We start from the raw sequence: 19500 nt of genomic DNA, 5'->3' as shown, positions 1-19500 counted from the left end.
TTTTATTTTAAAACCATTTTTAATTGGTGCTTTTCTGTACTTGAAAAATAAGAGGTTACAATTAAAGAACTGTAAACATTTTCTGTCCTAAAAGATGGTGCTATTTTCAAAATCTCCTTAATAACACATTAAACCAAGAGAATAACTTTCACCCTCTTCTTTGCCTTCTTTTCCCCCTTCCCCAACTTCCCTAGAATATTTTTATAACTGTAACCTTTTACAAGGGTGATTGAGGGTCAGGTAAAATCTCCTTGTCTCTGTTATCCAGAATGATTGTTACTGTCAAAAGCTAAACATTTCAAGTTCCTTTAGGTTTTGCTTTATGCTACTCATTGACTTTAATTTTTATCTGTCTTAGGAGATTTGCCTGTGAGTTTGATAAATTCAAGCCAGCAGATATTTATTGAGCATCCCTTTTATTGCTCTGAAGTTTTTAAAGTTTGGCTTGCATTCATTGTACTGAGATTAGGATTTGTAAAGCATCTGTTGCTGTGTTTAAGGTACATTATTTGAGATGAATTGTTTTTGGTTTTGTGTTTTAGTTTAACCAGCACAACTAGGTCATTATATTATTTATTTTTAATATAGCTGACTTACTATGTATCATTGGTGAACTGTTGGATATATACTTTCTTGTTAAGTGTTTTCAGAAGTGTGGAAGTATAGACATTCATACCTAGGTACTCTCCCTGGTACTTAAATGCAGTTGATCCTTGAACAGCATGGGAATAAAGGGCACCCACCCCTACTCTGCACCCAGCAGGTGTAGCTGAAAATTCATGTATGATTTTTGACTCACCTAAAACTTAATACTAATAGCTTACTGTTGACTAGATGCCTTGCCAATAACATAAACAGTTGATTAACACAGATAAGGTATGTTATTTGTATTATATGGGCTTCCCAGGTGGCTCAGTGTTAAAGAATCCACCTATTAATGCAAGAGACTCAAGAGATGTAGGTTTGATCCCTGGGTCAGGAAGATCCCCTGGAGGAGGAAATAGCAATCCATTCTACTATTCTTGCCTGGAAAATCCCAAGGACAGAGGGCTACTGAGAGTAGGGGTCACAAAGAGTCAGACATGACTGACCATGCACGCACTATATTCTTAGAGTGAACTAGAAAAAAGGAATATTATTAAGCAAATTATAGGAAGAGAAAATACATTTACAGTACTTGACTGTACTGTAAGTTTACATCATCTGTTTATAAGATGAATCATCTCTCTCACCACCACCATCAATATTGTCTTATAATGATACAAATCACTAGATGTTATATGTATTGCTAACACTAAACATCAAAAAAGAAAATATGAAAAAGAAACTCATGTTTATTTACAAGTACAACAATTCATGCAGTGATATTGAAGCAGCAACAATATGATTGTTCTGTGGTAGCCTGGTGTAATCAGTTGTTTCTCAGAAGCCTAGCCTGTACAAAAACCACTTAGTTATGTTATTGATAGGCTGGTAATGCAGTTTCTCCAATTATAAGATGAGGGAGGAGGAGGAGGAGGGGATACCATATAGTAATATAATCCTTTGAAAGCAAAGTTATAAAACAGTAAGAAAACTAACATTAAATATATTAAATATCACACACTTTATGCCTAAGCAAGGATAGACTAGTATCTACATGTATTTTATGCCTTCATGATATGCCTAACTTTTTCTTAGTTTTTTCAGTATATGTAGACTACATAGTTCACTTGTAAGTTTTCCAAATTGTCATAGATCTCCAGAATTTTTCCTAATATATTTATTGAAAAAAACTGGCTTATATATGGACCTACGCAGTTCAAACCCATGCTGTCCAAGGGTCAAATGTATAGGCAATCCTGGATATCTGGCTAGCGCACTTTTCTAAAGAAATGGAAGGAGAAGTAGCCTGCCCAATTATTCCTTAGCCATTCCTTTTCCTCCTTGTGTGAATATAGAAAGAGAATGTTAGAGGGACATCGTTTACAGCCTAATGATAGTTCTGCTCTGTGCATAGAAGGAATAAGCGAGATTTCACTGTCCCCAAGTGTGGGGAAGTTCCACCTCCAGCCCAAAGAGCTAAGCAGTGTATTTGTAGCGGTTTTGCTTTTTCCACAATTCCCGGGAGAAGCCACAGCTTGCCAAACTTTGATAAATACTTTTAATTGGTCCGTTGTTAACAGTGTTTAGGTGAAGAGCCTGGGTTTAAAAACAGTTTTCTCATCTCTTAAGAATAATGCATGCTAAACCATACAGTCATTTTGCAAAGTAAAGCAGATATGTGAAATGCCTTATGCAGTGCCTGCCACAAAATAAAGATCCACAGGTTGCACTCCTTTTCTGAGAAGCTTGTTGTCCCACATGGTTACTGCACTCTGTTGGTATACAGGTAAGCAACGTACCAAAGTGGAGTCTATCAGAGTACTGTTCTGAGGTTTAAAATTAAAGACTTCTCTTGGGGCTGCTGAATTTTTAAAAGTAAATCCCAGGATCTGTATTGGTTTTGTTTCCTAATAAGAGGGAAGGTGTTGTTGGTAAAGGCAAAGAAAAGAAGCTGATGCTGAAAAAATGGAAAAAGACAAGAGTCCTGAATGTTTTGTGTTCCCTTGTGGCCTTGCTGCGTGCCTGCCTTACCAAAACTGTAGTTTGTTTGCTGCTCAGCTCCATGAGGTATTCCGGCATCCTTCTGATAGATTCATTTTACCTAAACAGATTCAATTTAGATTTCTTTCCCTTGCACCCAGTAATGCCATCTAAGGTATGTGTTCAATAAATTGTAGCTCTTAAGAATAGTGAGAGAAACACAGACTATTTACAGTTGAAAATACTTTTTACTTAAAGTTATATTGTTCTGCTAAATGCAGATGATTTTTCATGTTGTAATCTGAAACTTAAAGGTTCCACAGAGGTTCTCCAAGTATTCCTTGGAAAAGAATCATAACAAACATTATAGAGCTAGTTTTTAACTCATGTTTATAGTTGTGTGTTCCCAGAGATCTGGGTAGTTGTCTGTCAGAAGCTCTCCTAGAGCACACTGTGTTCTGGGACCCCCAGATCAACACACACGCCTCTCACACGCTGCATCACATTAGTGTGTCCTTGATTCATGGTGAATCTTCTTCATTAATGTTTCACTTTGTTTAAACCTCTCTAGTGCTTGTGTGGCATGTAACTTTGAGCCAGGTGCTGTGTGGGTATAAAATTAGATAGTTTGCTTCCTCCAGATACTTATTACCTAATTATGAAACCATGACATAAACCAGAGTTGAGCAATAACAAGAATGCCACCTGAATAGTACAAATGATAATGTCATAATAGAAGCCTGGGGTAGAGCGATCCCAGTGAATTGACATGGTCTTGAAGACTGAGCTGGGCCATAAAGAGTAGGAAAGATTTGGGCAGGGAAAGTGCATTCTTGGTAAAGGAAACAAAGGTGAAAGATGAAAATGTGCCACTGTTCATTCTCTTAGTAGAGATTGACTGGTTTCAATACAGTGTTAAAAACCAGACACATTACTTTGCTGACAAAGGTCCGTATAGTCAAAGCTGTGGTTTTTCCAGTAGTCACATACAGATGTGAGAGTTGGACCATGAAGAAGGCTGAGTGCTAAAGAGTTGATGCTTTTGAACTGTGGTGCTAGAGAAAACTCTTGAGGGTTCCTTGGACTGCAAAGACATCAAACCAGTCAACCCTGAAGGAAATCAATCCTGAATATTCATTGGAAGGACTGATGCTGAAGCTGAAACTCCAATACTTTGGCCACCTGATGCGAAGAGCTGACTCATTGGACAAGACCCTGATGCTGGGAAAGATTGAAGGCGGGAGGAGAAGGGGACAACAGAGGATGAAATGGTTGGATGGCATCACCAACTCGATGGATGTGGGTTTGAGCAAGCTCCGGGAGCTGGTGAAGGATGGAAGCCTGGCATACTGCAGTCCACAGGGTCGCAGAGAGTTGGAGATGACCAAGCGGCTTAACAACAACTGGTTTTAGCGATAGGTTAGTGCTTTCAAACATCAGGTTAAGGAGGGAGAGTGGAGATGATTGGTGCCACTAAAGGTGATTGAGCTTATGATTTAGTGAATGTGAAATTGCCTTCCAACTTTGATCTGCTGTCACGTAAAAATAAAAACTAACAACGCAATCTGAGGATTTTTCCAGATGGTTCTTAAGTGTACAGAGTGTCACTTCCATACTGAAGAAAACTAGGGTTCTCTTATTTGAGGCATCTCAGACATCCACCAGCACCCTATGGAACGATATCCCCAAGGCAGAGGTTAACCACAAGGCTTCTCTGAGTGCAGGATCTTGAGGACAACCAGCCATCATAACTTACTTTATGAAGAGGTGAAGACAAAGAGTAGATATGACTCATTCCTAGGTAATTCCAGCTGAGTTATGTGGACCAGAAGCTGAGCCTTGAAAGATGATACCCAGATATTCAACAGGAAAGTTTCAGACTGATAGTAGTAGAAATAAAAGAAAAGTAAAAATGATAAGTGGCAACCAAGAAAGTGACCATTAGAGGAAAGTAAATGGAAAACAGAGAAAAGAAAACTACTTAGAAAATTATGATAAGAAATTGATAAGAAAAAGTGAAGTCAGGCCACAGGTTTTGAGGGAGAGTGATTAGTTTTAAACAAACAATGGTTCAATATAGAATGGAGCCTTATAGAGTCTGTATAGTAAATTGAGATTCTCAGGTGGTGCTAGTGGTAAATCTCCTATCAATGCAGGAGATGTAAGAGATGCAGGTTCGATCCCTTGGTCAGGAAGATCCCCTGAGAAAGGCGTGGCAAACCCACTCCAGCATTCTTGCCTGGGAAATGCTGTGGCCAGAGGAGCCTGGCGGGCTAGGGTCCATTGGGTCAAATAAGTTAACAGCATGTACCCTGGAGCCCAACTGCCGGTGCTTCTGTCCTGATTCTGCCAATTTCAGATGAGTAAATTCTTTAAACTTTTCTGTGACTTGATTTCTTATTCTGTATGCATTTCCTTAACCTGTTGCGGCAAAGTGCTTAGAGCGGTCCTAGCATGTAAAGCAAGCTCTGTGATGCTAGGGTTACTGTTCTTCCTGGTCACAGCTAACACACATGAAAGCTTGAGCACTGGAGCAGGGCAGAGTCACGGCCTGGAGTCATTGCTGTGGGGGATGTGGTTGACTCCATTCAGTAGGTGAATTCTTAGACTCTGTTTCTCCTTATACAGATGTTCTATCTCTCAGTTTATCATTTCTGTCTTTCACATACCTATTTTTTATATAGTCCATGGGGTCGCAAAGAGTTGGATACAACTGAGTACTCACACAAACACTTCCTCCTATTCCAACCAGGTCCCAAACTCTGCTTTAAGTTAAAATTTCCACAAAAAATGTTGAGCATGTAGAGGTGTAGAGTTCCCAGGTTTGACATAAGGCACTTCCTAGTGGATCTCACTCTTTTCCTGGCCTGTGCTTGGATGCACCATGGATTCCCTTCTTTCTCACAAGTTGTTTAACCTTGCTTGCCTGTGTTTGGGTGAGCATTTCAGAGTTCACCATAATACAGCATAAAAACTAAAACTAAAGTATAATTCAGGATGTTTCTGAACACTTTTTAAAAACCTTATTTTGGAGAAATTATTTATGGACACTCCAGAATTTTAAAAAATGGTACAGAGAGGGTTTTGTGTTTCCATCTACCAGATTCCTCCTACTCCTGTTACTTAGAGTACATTATCAGAAGCAGGAAGTTTTGTGGTTTTTTTTTTTTTTTTTGCTGCACTGCAGCATGTGGGATCTCAGTTCCCCAACCAAAGATCGTACCCGGTTCCCTGCATTGGAAGCATGGAGTCTTAACCACTGGACCACCAGGGAAACCCCCAAAGCAGGAAGTTGATACTGGCACAATACAACTAAATTAGACAATACACCTGTCTTGGGTTTCACCAGTTTTTGCACGCACTCATTTGGGGGAGGAGAGGCAGGGTAGTAGTAATGTCTTCGTATATAATTCTGGGACATTTTGTCACGTGTGTAGATTTGTATAACCACCCATAGGTTCAATATGGAGACCTGTTGTACCAGCACAAAGGAGCTTCCTCATTGTCCAGTCACTGGTGTGTGGTGCACCAGCCCAGCATTTGCCTCTGGGGCTTCCCTGGTGGCTGAGACGCTAAAGACTCAGCCTGCAGTGTGGGGGACCTGGGCTCCATCCCTGGGTCGGGACGATCCCCTGCAGAAGAGAATGGCAGCTCACTCCAGTACTCTTGCCTGGAGAATCCCTTGGGCAGAGGAGCTTGCCAGGCTGCAGTTCATGGCGCTGCAGAGAGTCACAGCTGAGCAACTTACACTGTCAGCTCAAAGTGGTTAGCAGTCACTACTCTCCATTAATATCTGTCCTTTTTCATCTTCAGGATAATCACTTACAAGAGCTAAAACTATTTTTTGTTTTGCTTTTATTGGGGGAGGGTAAATAATTTTTGTAGTCCTGATCATATGCACAAAATATCTTTCCAGAGCACCACATGAGAACTATAAGAAAAACATGTTTACCTCAGTGGATATAATCAAAAAGCTTTGTGATCAAATGAGTGAAATTTTTTATTTGAGTCTGTTTTGTGTATTTAATAATTCTAGTTAAATTTGTTTGAAATACAACATGGAGGTATGGTTTCTTTAAAAACTGATTATGAAGAAACATTTTTTTTAATGGGCACTTGGACTTGTGAAAATGCCTGGTATGGGAAGTTATTGCAATGCTTTTCAGCTGATTGAAATGTTATTTTTAATTTTTTATTTTACTTTTTGAAACATGTACATGGTAGTAACTCCAGACAGTACCAAAGGCCACAGATGGTGTGGAATAACTCTCTCACCCTTCAGACTCTAGTGGGTCAGTGTTCTTCATCTAGAGGCAATCACTGTGTCTTAAATATACAGGATATCCTTGAGTATCCTTGCAGGATGTTTTATGCATATTCAAGTCCAGAAGAGTCTAGGAGTGTGTAGAACCTTTAACACAATTGTTGCTAGGCTGCATTTTTCATTTAACACTTTGCTTTAGAGATGTTCCATTGGTAAGGAACATTGGAGTCTTAGCATTGGGGTCTGCTTGTTATTTTATATTGAAAACATAGTGTGATATTATGGTTTATAATAGGAAATATATATATTTAGTCTTAGTCTCTATTTCTAGCACAGAAAAAACCTTGACATTTCCTAGGAGGAAAGCCGTGGTGCCTTATGTTAATGAGATGACTTTTGGAAAGGCTCTAAGTGTGGGGTCCTTGCCTATGGAGCCAACCACGTGATTGGAACTTTTAGTCTCACCCTCTAATCTCTGAGGAAAGAAGGGCTGGAAATTGAGTTCAGTTGCCAGCAGTCAGTGGGAGCTCATAAAAACCCACAAGGTGAGGGGTTCAGAGAGTTTCCGGGCTGGTGAACCAGAAATGCTTACACGTGCCACTGGTCCAGGCCCCAGACTCTGAGGACAGAAGATCCTTTGTTTAGGATCTTGTCCTGTGTTTCTCTTCATCTGACTGTTTTAATTCCTGTCCTCCAGTATCTTGTGTAATAAACTGGTATTAGTTAATAAACTGCTTTTCTAAGTCCTGTCAGCTGCTCCAGCAATTAATCACACCCAAGGAGGTCAGGGGAACCTGGATTTGTAGCCAGTCAGAGGCCTGATAACAACCTGAACTCACTGTTGACCTCTGTGGTGGGGCGGGGACCCCCTCTTGTAGGACTGAGTCCTTAACCTGTGGCATCTGATGCTGTCCCCTGGCAGGTAGTGTCAGAATTGTGTTGAGTTATAGGACAGCTAGCTGGTGTTGGAGCGTTGTGTGGATGTGTGGGGAAAACCCCCTACACTTCGGAATTGGACATAGTATTTCATTCCATGGATATACGGCTCCAAGACTCTCATCTAAAAATGTTCATAACTGGTAGTTGATACGCTAATCAAAGTTTGACAGAAGGAAGCATTTTAAATGATCTTTAATCATTTTACTGTAATGTGTAATATTCCAGCCAGTTTTTAAAAAATTGGGGCAAGGCTTTTGGTTGACAGCGTGGAGTCCACTAATAGGAGTTCAGTGTTCCTTTACTTGCACAGACCATTGCCCCAGGGTATTAGCTCTAATTCCCATTTTGGGTTTCTTTAGGTGATGTAAGAATTGACATACCGAAGAATCAAGCTCTGTATATGTTAACTGCTTTAGTGTATCAGTTGTCTTGGCTGCACCCAGTTCAGCAGTACTTTTTTTAGCTTGCCTGTATTGAGTCTTTATATGGTATTTCACCTAGTGATCATACAAACAGTTTGCTTTTTCTTCACTCCTGTTTCATCAGTTTAAATAATAAATAAATAAATAAATCACATGTATGATTGCAGGTCCAGTTGGTGCAAGCAGTTGTGTTAGCAAACCTATCTTACCCTTGGTACTCATACACCCAATGATAGGAATGAGCATGCAGGGTCTTGGTTGTGGTGGTCTGATACTCAAAACACATGCTGTGCCAACGTCACCGTTAAGTTTCACTCAGGAAATAGAACGTGGACTAACGTGAGTCAGTTAAATGAAGGTTGGTTAGGAACTGCTTGTGCTTCATAAATTTTTAATAACCATTTCCTTGTTGATGGGCATTTAAGTTGTTTTCAGCATTTTGCTTCCAACTATGGAGCTGAACTGACTGAACTGATGGTCAGTAAATATACTTAAAGTTTTTCTCACACATAGCAGTATCTTTTGGAGAAGGAAATGGCAACCCACTCCAGTATTCTTGCCTGGAGAATCCCAGGGACGGCGGAGCCTGGTGGGCTGCTGTCTATGGGGTCGCACAGAGTCGGACACGACTGAAGCGACTTAGCAGCAGCAGCAGCACTTAGCAGCAATATCTTTATCTAAAAAAAGAAAAAATCCTTGAAGTGAAATTCAGTGTGTGTAAGAGTATAGTAATTTTTTCATTCTAATAAATTTTGTTAAAAAGAACTTAAGTGTTTTATTGTATCATTTTCAGTATTTAATTGCAGCTAAATATGATAGGTAAAATTTTTTCTTTTAAAATTAATCAATTTGTTCCTTAGTTTTTCCTCTCTACAGATCAAAGGGAAAAAACGTTCATAGTCATAAAATACTTTAATAGGATTCAAGGCATTGAGTCATAGAATTCCAGACATCTCTCACTCATAAATGTGAGTGTGTGTGTGTGCTGTGAGTGCTGTGTATGTGGTTTATCCTGTGGAGGAGATGTTTTCCTCAGTTTGAGTGGGTTTAGTCATATTTAAATACCATAGGGTAGAGAAGGAAATGGCAGATCACGCCAGTATTCTTGCCTGGAGAATCCCCATGGACAGAGGAGTCTGGCAGATTACAGTCCATGAAGTTGCGAGAGTTGTACACGACTTAGCGACTAAACCACTGACCACGAAATACCATAGGGAAGTTTGATGTGTTAGTGAATAACACTGAAAAGCCTTCAGCCAAGGATCCTTTTATTAAAGTGACTAAGTTTAGGACTCAGCTTTGAATAAAGCCTTATATTTTAGTGGTTCTGTGTTAGCTTTCTCAATGACTATTTGTCCGATAATTTCTATGCAAACCATTTGTTTAATGGGGTGTGTATTGGAATAAAAAATATGATCTTGTGGAAATTAACTGGGCTTTAGACAGACAAGACCTCTTAGCTTATTAAAAAAACAGTAGCAACCCCTATATCAATCTCCTTTTCCGTTCTTACCTATTACTATTTTAAGGACACAAATATATTAACATTATATGAAGAAATGTATATGGAGCAAGTTATAATTATGTATTATACACATTTTCTAATAATTTTATATAAATACATCTAAACCTTTTTAGAACTGCCTGTGAATATTTTTAACCCCAGTTTTTTCCCCTAGTTTATTCCCATTGGCCTAACAGTCTTTTCTTAGTATAATTGGAGTATTGCCAAACTGGGAAATTATTGTGATGTGAAATTTTTCATTTTTTAAGTCTTGAAAGTTGCAATATTATCTATCATAACACCAGAGACCCCCCAAAATACCCATTTTATAATTTCTATTTATTTATTTGCTTACTTATTTGTGGCTGTACTGGGTCTTTGTTGCTGCCGCGTGGGTTTTCTCTAGCTGCACTCTTAACTGCGGTGCATGGGCTTCTGCATTGCTGTGACTTCTCTTATTGTGGAGCACAGGCTCAGGAGTTGTGGCACACAGGCTTAGGTGCCCCTTGGCATGGGGAATCTTCCCAGATCAGGGATCAAACCCATGTCCCCTGCACTGGCAGGCAGACTTCCAACCCCTGAACCACCAGGTATGTCCACGATACCTATGTAATAATTTTATTTCTCTTAATCGTCCAGAAGTCAGTGGTTGAACTGTGTGTTTTGGGGGCAGCTTTGTTCTACAAGATCATTCTACAAGATCATTCAGTATGTTTTCCTTAAGTCTTGTCGGATATTAGCCTACCCCTGCGTGGTCAAAGCGGGCAGAGTTCACGCATGCTGTCCAGTGAGGGAGGTGGGAAGTGTTGGTCTTGGCTCTGGAGTAGTTTGTCTTCTAGGCTGAAGGTGTCGAAGCTGTGCCGTTCATTCCTCTCGCACATGATCGGTCCACACTAGGTAACAACGCTTCAAGGCATGCTAGGAATCTGTTCTCTTGCTGGGTGGGTCAATAACCAGGAAAAACTTTATTCCTCTGGACAAAGAGGGAAATGAGTAATGGAAAAAAACTTAATAATCTGGCTCAAAAACCAGTATCTAAAAATTTGGTTGTAAATTTCAGAATAAATATTTGTAAATGAATAGCTTTCTCAGATGCCATGACTTCAGCAACACTGTTGTAACTTTAGATGAGGTATACTTTGAACTGAGTCTCTAAGTGTGACATTAAGACCTTGCTTCTCACACTGCAGGACATTATTCTTTGAGGCAAGAAGTACACACAGCCGTGCACTTAGACGCAGCTTCCATTTCTAGAGGAAGGTTTGGAAGACTGTGTATAGGGTAGGGATATATTTTAGAGCCAGAACCGAAATTGGCAGGAACTTTAAGAAAACCTTAAGATTATTTTAAGAGATAATTTCAGATCCCCAGGGATATTTTCTACTTTTGCCACTGTAGTTTTATGGAAACATTTTGATAAGCAACCTTTTTGGTTTATTAGGGTTTGTTTTATAAACTGTGTCAAATTGTGGAAATATAATTTGGGGAAGGTGGGCAAGTAGTATGAAGTAAAGGAAATTTTCCTGTAAATATAAGCAATATAGTCATCTTTACTCAAAGAAAGTCTAAGAACCTATTGCTTTGTCATCTTAGATTTATCTTTTATTCTTTGCTGTATTTTATACTATTATTTTAAGGCCAAGATATATTTTTTAGGCTTTTCTTTTCCTAGCAAAGAAATACTCTGTTAATGGGACTTGCATACTAGAGTTGTGGAAGTAGTAAGCTATAGTTTATAGTGGGTTTTTCTTCATTTAAAGTATATTAAAATTAACTTTATATTAAAATTTATGTTCCACCTTTCCTTCTTATCACAGGACAATGAAAAGAGAACTCCACTGCATGCTGCTGCCTATCTTGGAGATGCAGAAATCATTGAATTGCTTATTTTATCTGGTATGGTCAGCTCTGTGTAAGAGCACATCATGTATATTTTTGTCATTAATATTTATTAAACCTCACTATTTCTTCATACTTGTTAGACAACCTGAAACTTATTTGTTTATTCTAGAAGTAATGTACTCTTCTGGTACTTAGAGTACATTGGAAAACAAGTCACCTCCTTTGTGGAGCATATAACTCTAAAGAAAAACAGGCTACAAATACAAGTAAATTTTATAGGATGTAGAATAAGGAGATAAATGCTATGGAAAAGTGAAAAAAATAGATCAGAATGCAGTCAGCCCTCTGTATTCATGAGTTGTGTATTCATGTGTTGAACCAACCACAGGTCAAAAATAGATTGAAAATATTCCAGAGTGTTCCAGAGGGAAAATATGAATTTGCCATTCAGTGGTAGCTATTTACATATCATTGTATTCTATTTACTGCTATTTATATAGTGTATTAGGTATTATAAGTAATCTAGAGAGAATTTTAAATATTCAGAAGAATATGTATCAGTTATATGCAGATACTATGACATTTTATATAAGAACTTTGAGCATCTGTGAATTTTGATATCCACAGGAAGTCTTCCAACCAGTTCCCTGCGAATGATGAGGGACAGCTATAATGGAGTGGGATAAGCATTATATAGGGTTGGGTGTTACACGAAGTAGTCATACAAGGCCTCATTGACCACAGAATTACTAGAAGATGATTACAGTTCTCCAAGGAGGAAGTGATGGTAGCTTGGAGCTAGTATAGCATTGGAGGGATAAGAAATTATATGATAGTAGGTATATTTTGAAAATGATGGCAGCAAGGTTTATGTCTTTAAATAGCGTATATCTAATTCTTTTTGAGGGCCTGTAAAATTTATTTTAGGAAATTGTACTTTATTTTTAACTTTCTCCTAAACTGTTCAAAACCTTATAAAATGAAGAAATGGTAAAACAGTCTCCTATAAAATAGCTTCTGTGGTGCTCAGACTTCTTGCAAACCTAAAATGGGCGATCAAAGAGAGCTTGGAAATATTTTTGTAGTACCAAGATTATTCTACAATAATCTGTTATTTATTGAGAAAGGATGCTTATGTTCAAATTCAGCTTGTATTTTCAGATTGCACAGAGATATGCATAAAGCAGTTGGAGAGATAGTATCATTCCTTTGATATTTGGGAGAAGGAGCACTGAATAGAAATTCTGAGTGAAAATCCTGCTAAATAGTAGCCTGAACAGAATTTTTGCCATTATAAATTAATAAATTTTTTTACTGTGGTTTTTATAACAAGTTGTATGAGTGTATAGAGTTATATTAGGTTGGTGCAAACGTAATTGTGGTTTCAGACCATGAATTTTAAATCATTATAACGAGGCTCAAACATATCTTTATTAATCAAAATATGAACCATTATAATCAGCACATTTTTGCCAATGAGAAATAAGTTTGTGTATTCCTATAGCATAAAAATCTGTGCTTCGGGATTTGACAAACTCTTGGAAAGCATTTTCTGCCTCCAGCTGGTCGTGGAAGTGTTTTCCCTGCAAAAGTTGTTGAGATGCTTCAGGAAGTGGTAGTCAGTTGGCAGGAGGTGTCAGGTGAATATGGCAGATGTGGCAGGACTTTTTAGCCCAGTTCAACTTGTGAAGTGTTGGTTGTGCAACAGGCGGTCAGGCGTTGTTGTGGAAAAGAATGCAGGCGTTTCAGTTTTCAGTGCATCTCATTGATTTGTTGAGCAGACTTTGCAGATGTAATGGTTTTGTCAGGATTCAGAAAGCTGTAGTGGATGGGCAACAGACAACCGAACAGTGACCATGACCTTTTTTGGTGCAAATTTGGCTTTGGGAAGTGCTTTGGAGCTTCTCGGTCCAACTATGAACACTGGTTTTCATCATTTAAAATCCACTTTTTGTTGCACATCACAATCTGATCGAGAGATGGCTCGTTGTTGCATAGAGCAAGAGAAGACGACACTTCAAAATGACTATTTTTTTTATTTTTGGTCAGCTCATGAGGCACCCGTTTATTGAGCTTTCTCACCTTTCCAGTTTGCTTCACGTGTCGAATAACCATAAAACGGTCAGCACTGAGTTCTTTGGTAATGCCTTGTGTAGTTTTAAGAGGATCAGAGCTGTAGTAATCAAAACAGTATAGTATTGGCATAAAAGGAGGCACATTGATCAGTGGAACAAAAAGAGAGCCCAAAAAATAAACTCGTGCATATCATGGTCAGTTAATTTATGACAAAGGAGGCAAGGAAAATTAATGGGGAAAGGACCATCTCTTCAGTAAATGGTTTTGGGAAAACTGGACAACTGTCTTACACTATACACAAAAATCAACTTAAAATGGGTTAAAGACTTGAGCATAAGAATCATACTTGTAGAACTCATACTTGTAGAAGAATACATAGATGGTAAGACTGATCCTTGGCGTCAGTCTTGGTGATGATATTTTAGATTTGACACCAGAAACAAAGGAAACCAAAGCAGATGTTACAAGTGAGACTACATCAAACTACAAAGTTTCTGCGTAGGCAAAGGAAATCAACAAGATGAAAAGGCAACCTACAGAGTGGGTGAAAGTAATTTGCCAATCACAACTCACTCCAGAATTCTTGGCAGGAAAATCCCATGGACAGCACATGGGGTCGCAAAGAGTTGGATACCACTGAGCAACTGAACACACACACACAATTTGCAAGTCCTATAATAAAGGATTAATATCTAAAATATGTAAAGTGAAGTCACTCAGTCATGTCCGACTCTCTGCGACCCCATGGACTGTAGCAGCCTACCACGCTCCTCTGTCCATGGGATTTTCCAGGCAAGAGTACTGGATTGGGCTGCCATTTCCTTCTCCAGATGATCTTCCCGACCCAGGGATCAAACCTGGGTCTCCCGCATTGTAGGCAGACGCTTTACCGTCTGAGCCACCAAAGAGATCATACAATTCAATAGCAAAAAGCAGACAAACAAATCTGGTTAAAAGTCAAGCAGAGGAACTGAAGACACATTTTTCCAAAGACGAAAGAGATATGACTAATAGGTACATGAAATAGTGCTCAACATCACTAATCATCAAGGAAGTGCAAAGCAAAACTACAATGAGATACCTCCTCACACTTTTTAAATGGCTTCCTTTAAAAAAAAACACACAAACAATAACAAGTATTGATAAGGATATGGAGAAAAGGAAAACCCTTGTTGGCCAGAAAGTAAATTGGTAGAACTATGATGGAAAACACTATGAAGGTTCCTCAAAAAATTAAAAATAGAACTGTCATTTCTATGACAGTATATCCAGCAAAGCCACTTCTGTGTGTATATCCAAAGGAAACAAAGTCATCATCTCAAAGACATATACACACACTTGTATGTTTGTTGCAGCATTATTTATAATAGCAAAAACATGGAAACAACCTAGGATAAATACAGATGAGGTAGTAATACACATGATGAAATATTATTTGGCCATAAAAAAGAAGCAAACCCTGCCATTTGCAGCAATATAGATGGGCCTTGAGGGCATTATGCTAAATGAAATAAGTCAGATAGGAAAAGACAAATAATTCATGATCTCACTTATATGTGGAATCTATAAAAATCAAATTGATAGAAACAGAATAGATTGGTTGTTGCCAGAGATAGACTATAAGGTAGAAGAAATGAGTAAAAGTGGTCAAGTGATATAAACTTCTAGTTACAAGGTGATTTTAAGATAGTTCTGAGGATGCAATCTTCAAAGTTCTCATCACAAAAAAAGAAATGTCACTGTGTAAGGTGACCCTTATTGTGGTAATCATTTCTATATGTTAGATCATTTTATTCTGTGCTTTAAAATCATGTTCTATGTCGGTTATGATAAAACTGAAGGACAAATAACTATCACCCAGAATGGTGGTCTTCAAACAGTGTATGTAGACTCAAGATTCTCTGGTGGTGCTTCATGAGTTCCACTTAAATTTGTTTTCAATGCACTGATTTACATATCCCTAATTTCAAAACAGCCTTATAATTGTACGGAATGAGTTTTTAAAATACATTATAAATTAGAATTGAAACTAGGTGTTTGGCCCTATCAATTTCTTAGATAAAGAACAATATTAAATACACTAAGGGGAAAGTAGACAACCAGATTAGGCTAATTTGTTTGTAATTGGTAATGAAAATTGTTACTCTACTTTAGGGTAGACTCTTATTGCCCTTCATGTTAATTACCAATGACATATTGCAGTCGTAATTAGGTTCACTGTAACTGATGTAATCTGAAAAAAAAATTAAGCAATGTGGAATAATCCCCATTTAGCTCATGCATTTGACAAAAGTCATGGTATAATTCCATAAGAACACATAATAAAGTAAATTCCTATAATTTCATGTTATAAAAGCTACTTTGGTATGCATAGTAAGGTTATTTGTTCCTAAAATACTTCTCTCAAATGAAAAGTGAAGAATATGAAGAAGTTGATCATCCCTTAGAGACATGGACTCCCATGTTTGTGTTGCAGGTTTTGGTTGTTTTCTGATTTACTATCATGAAAAATTCAGGCTTCCCAGGTGACTCAGTGGTGAAGAATCCACCTGCTAAGCAAGAGACACAGACTGGATCCCTGGGTTGGGAAGATTCTCTGGAGGAGGAAATGGCAACCCACTCCAGTATTCTTTCCTAAAAAAATCCATGGACAGAGGAGCCTGGTGGGCTACAGTCCATGGGGTCGCATGAGTACTCATGATGAAAAATTAGGAAATAATGTTTTCTAATTTGTTTCTTTTCACTCTTGTGTTTTCATTGTCAAGAATTATGACTTTTCATTCTGTTTTATAATCATAATTCCCACTGTTTTATCTCAGCACACACAGTGTCCTTGTTCATAGCTTCTCTATTCCCAAGTTTTAAATTTTGATGTATCTTGGTTGAACAGCATCATCAAGTAATTTTCGTTTTTATATGTTCTGTCAAAGAACTCACGGACATTGTATTCCCTGGTATTTAATTTATTTTGGTATTTATTTATTTTGAACCATTGCCTTTTTTATTTAGCTGATTGGTAGATTAGCTAGTTATAAAATTCTCAATTTATGCTTTTTCTTTTCAGTGTTATATATGTTATTCCACTATCTTCTAGTGTTGAATGAAAGTCATGGATCAGGCTCTTTTTGTTTACATTCCATCCCCCCATCACACTTTGCACCACCATAGTCCATTCTCTTCTGCCTGGATGCCTGTAGGATTCAGTTCTCTATTACTGAAATTCATGCTAACTTTCCTAGGCTAAATCTGCTGAGTCTTTGTCCTAAGTTACACTTAGTCCTGAAATTCAGATTTTCATTTCATTTATATCTTCCATTGCGTCTTTGGATGTTTTATTTCCATGTGTTTTTCTGTCAGTAAATTTTTTTTTTTTTTTTTAGTAAATTTTTTTATTGTGTGTTTTGCTACTAAAATAGATATCCTTTATCTGTCTTTATCAGCTTTTCTCTGAGTATAATTTTGTCTTTACGTTTGCATGTGTGCAAGCTAAATTGTTCACTTGTGTCCAACTCTTTGCAACCCCTGTTGGACTGTAGCCCACCAGGCTCCTCTGTCCATGGAATTTTCCAGGCAAGAGTGCTGGAGTGGGTTGCCATCTCCTACTCCGGAGGATCTTCCCGACCCAGGGATCAAACCCTCATCTCTTGTGTCTCTGTGTTGGCAGGGGAATTCTTTACCACTGTGCCATCTGGGAAGCCCATTTTTACATTTAGTTTTAGGTTATTTCATTTTACCTATTCATTCATTCAACTAATACTTAATAAGCATAGCTACATAGCAGGTACTATTCTAAGTGCTGTGGGTAGAACCCTAAATAATGTACATGAAGTCCTAGCCTTTATAGAGTTTATGTTTTAATGGAGGACATAATTGCAAGTTAATATGTGATGATAATTGCAAGTTTGTCATGTGATGATAATTGCTATGGATAAGGTAAAGGAATAGTATGTTGGGTGGGGATCAGTTGCTATTTGTGTTGGATTATCAGGAAAGAATTCAGGGATATACAAGGAGATAACTGAAGCAAATAAGGAAGAGAGCCTTGTGTATGGTGCAGTTACTTGGTGGAAATTAAGAGATTAGCACGAACAGATACCACAAAGTGTAGCATGTATGAAGGCAAGTGAAAAAAGCAGTAGGGAATAAAGCAGAGGTGGGAGGATTCCAATTAAAGACTTGCTTTGGCGCTTAAAGTGATGTGGAAGGTGAGGGTGGGATGTTTCAAAAGAACAGCATGTATACTATCTATGGTGAAACAGATCACCAGCCCAGGTGGGATGCATGAGACAAGTGCTCGGGCCTGGTGCACTGGGAAGACCCAGAGGAATCGGGTGGAGAGGGAGGTGGGAGGGGGGATCAGGATGGGGAATACGTGTAAATCTATGGCTGATTCATATCAATGTATGACAAAACCCACTGAAATGTTGTGAAGTAATTAGCCTCCAACTAAAAAAAAAAAAAAAAAAAGTGATGTGGAAAACCAGTGGAGGAACAGAGCCTGACCTGGGTTTTTGAGGGTTCATTCTAGCTGTGGCTTCAGATTCTTGACTATGTTTTAAGACATATCTATTTTGCTTTTTGTTGTTTCTAGGCTTTCATCTTTAATTGCTTTTATCCTTTTCTCGATCTTGGTCTGCCAGCTGTCATCTTTTTGCATTGTCTTACCTCTTTCTTGGAGCTCTTCTTTGAGCTGTCTGTTCAGAGCTTAATTTCTCTGAAGTGTATAAAGCACTCTGAAGTTGTGTATAAAGTGTGCATGCTAAGTTGCTTCAGTGCTGTCTGACTCTTTGCAACCCTGTGGACTGTAACCTGCCAGGTTCTCTGTCCATGGGCTTCTCCAGGCATTAATACTGAAGTGGGTTGCCATGCTCTCCTGCAGGGGATCTTCCCAACCCAGGGATCGAACGCATGTCTCTAGTGTCTCCTGCATTGGGGGGCAGGTCCTTTACTACTGTCACCACCTGGGAAGCCCCTGTGTGTAACAGGTGATTCACAAATTCTTCCTCTCCCTTCCTGGGATTACTTTCAAATGTATTTACCTATTAACTATCTTTTGCTCCATTTTCTCTGCCTTTGTATATTTTTGCTCTAGTCTCATGCTGAATCCTTTAAGATTTTTGGTTGGTGGGGTTTGGCCTGATCAGGGATTGAACCTGAGCCCTCGACACGAAAGCACAGAGTCCTCACCATTGGACCTCTGTTATATATCACTGAGGAATATGTTTTCCCAGAGCATCTGTTAGTAAAGAACAGAGTAAGGAGGGGAAAAAGTGAGCGTCACTTGTGTGTGTTTCTTTACCTAGCTCTCAGACGGAATGTGTTTTCTGTTAGTCCTGGTAGCATAGTTTCCCTTATTCTTGATGTACTACAGATAGTTGGGGTGACTGGCAGCAACTCGCATCATAGAGTCTTACTTAGGTTGTGATCGATGGTGATTGATTCTTACCCTCCATTTCCAGCAGCTCTGTCAAAAATAATGAGGGTGCTTGCTTGGTCTCTCATGCAGTGTCCTTAGCTTGTTCTTCTGTGTTATGAAGGGAGATTCTCCTGTGGATGACCTCTAGATCATCTGAAGGGGTGTTAGATAGGGATTCTGGGACACAGACAGTGGAGAGAATGGGGCAGAAGGGCATGCACATCAGTATGATTTAGACGACTTTGTAGCTGTCCCGAGAATTGAAGAAGCTTCACCTGACACCCTTCATTTTGGTACATATTTCACTGTATTTGGTAGAAATTCTTCATACTTTTGTCTGTGATTGTAACTGTTTTCTTCTAGTGAAGGTGATGTTTCCTCCCCTTTTCTTTTATATTTTGGCCAGTTAGGTTTGTTTTGCTTTTTCTGAGTAAAACTACTTAACTCCCTTTAACCTGCAGTCCAGAATAAA

At 38.6% G+C, this 19500-nt stretch overlaps 1 protein-coding gene across 4 annotated transcripts in view; it reads left to right on the top strand.

Moving 5' to 3' along the window:
* Positions 1 to 19500, top strand: part of ANKRD28 (ankyrin repeat domain 28) — a 207522-nt gene that overhangs the window by 118016 nt on the left and 70006 nt on the right. For all 4 annotated transcript variants that reach the window (XM_043474781.1, XM_043474783.1, XM_043474780.1 and 1 more), the window contains exon 3: positions 11512 to 11590. In XM_043474781.1, the coding sequence (XP_043330716.1) occupies positions 11512 to 11590 (79 nt within the window). The remainder of the gene's footprint in view (positions 1 to 11511; positions 11591 to 19500) is intronic.

This window comes from Cervus canadensis, chromosome 7 (genome assembly GCF_019320065.1).
Source record: "Cervus canadensis isolate Bull #8, Minnesota chromosome 7, ASM1932006v1, whole genome shotgun sequence".
NCBI lineage: Eukaryota > Metazoa > Chordata > Mammalia > Artiodactyla > Cervidae > Cervus > Cervus canadensis.
This window is presented reverse-complemented; position numbering and strand designations above follow the sequence as displayed.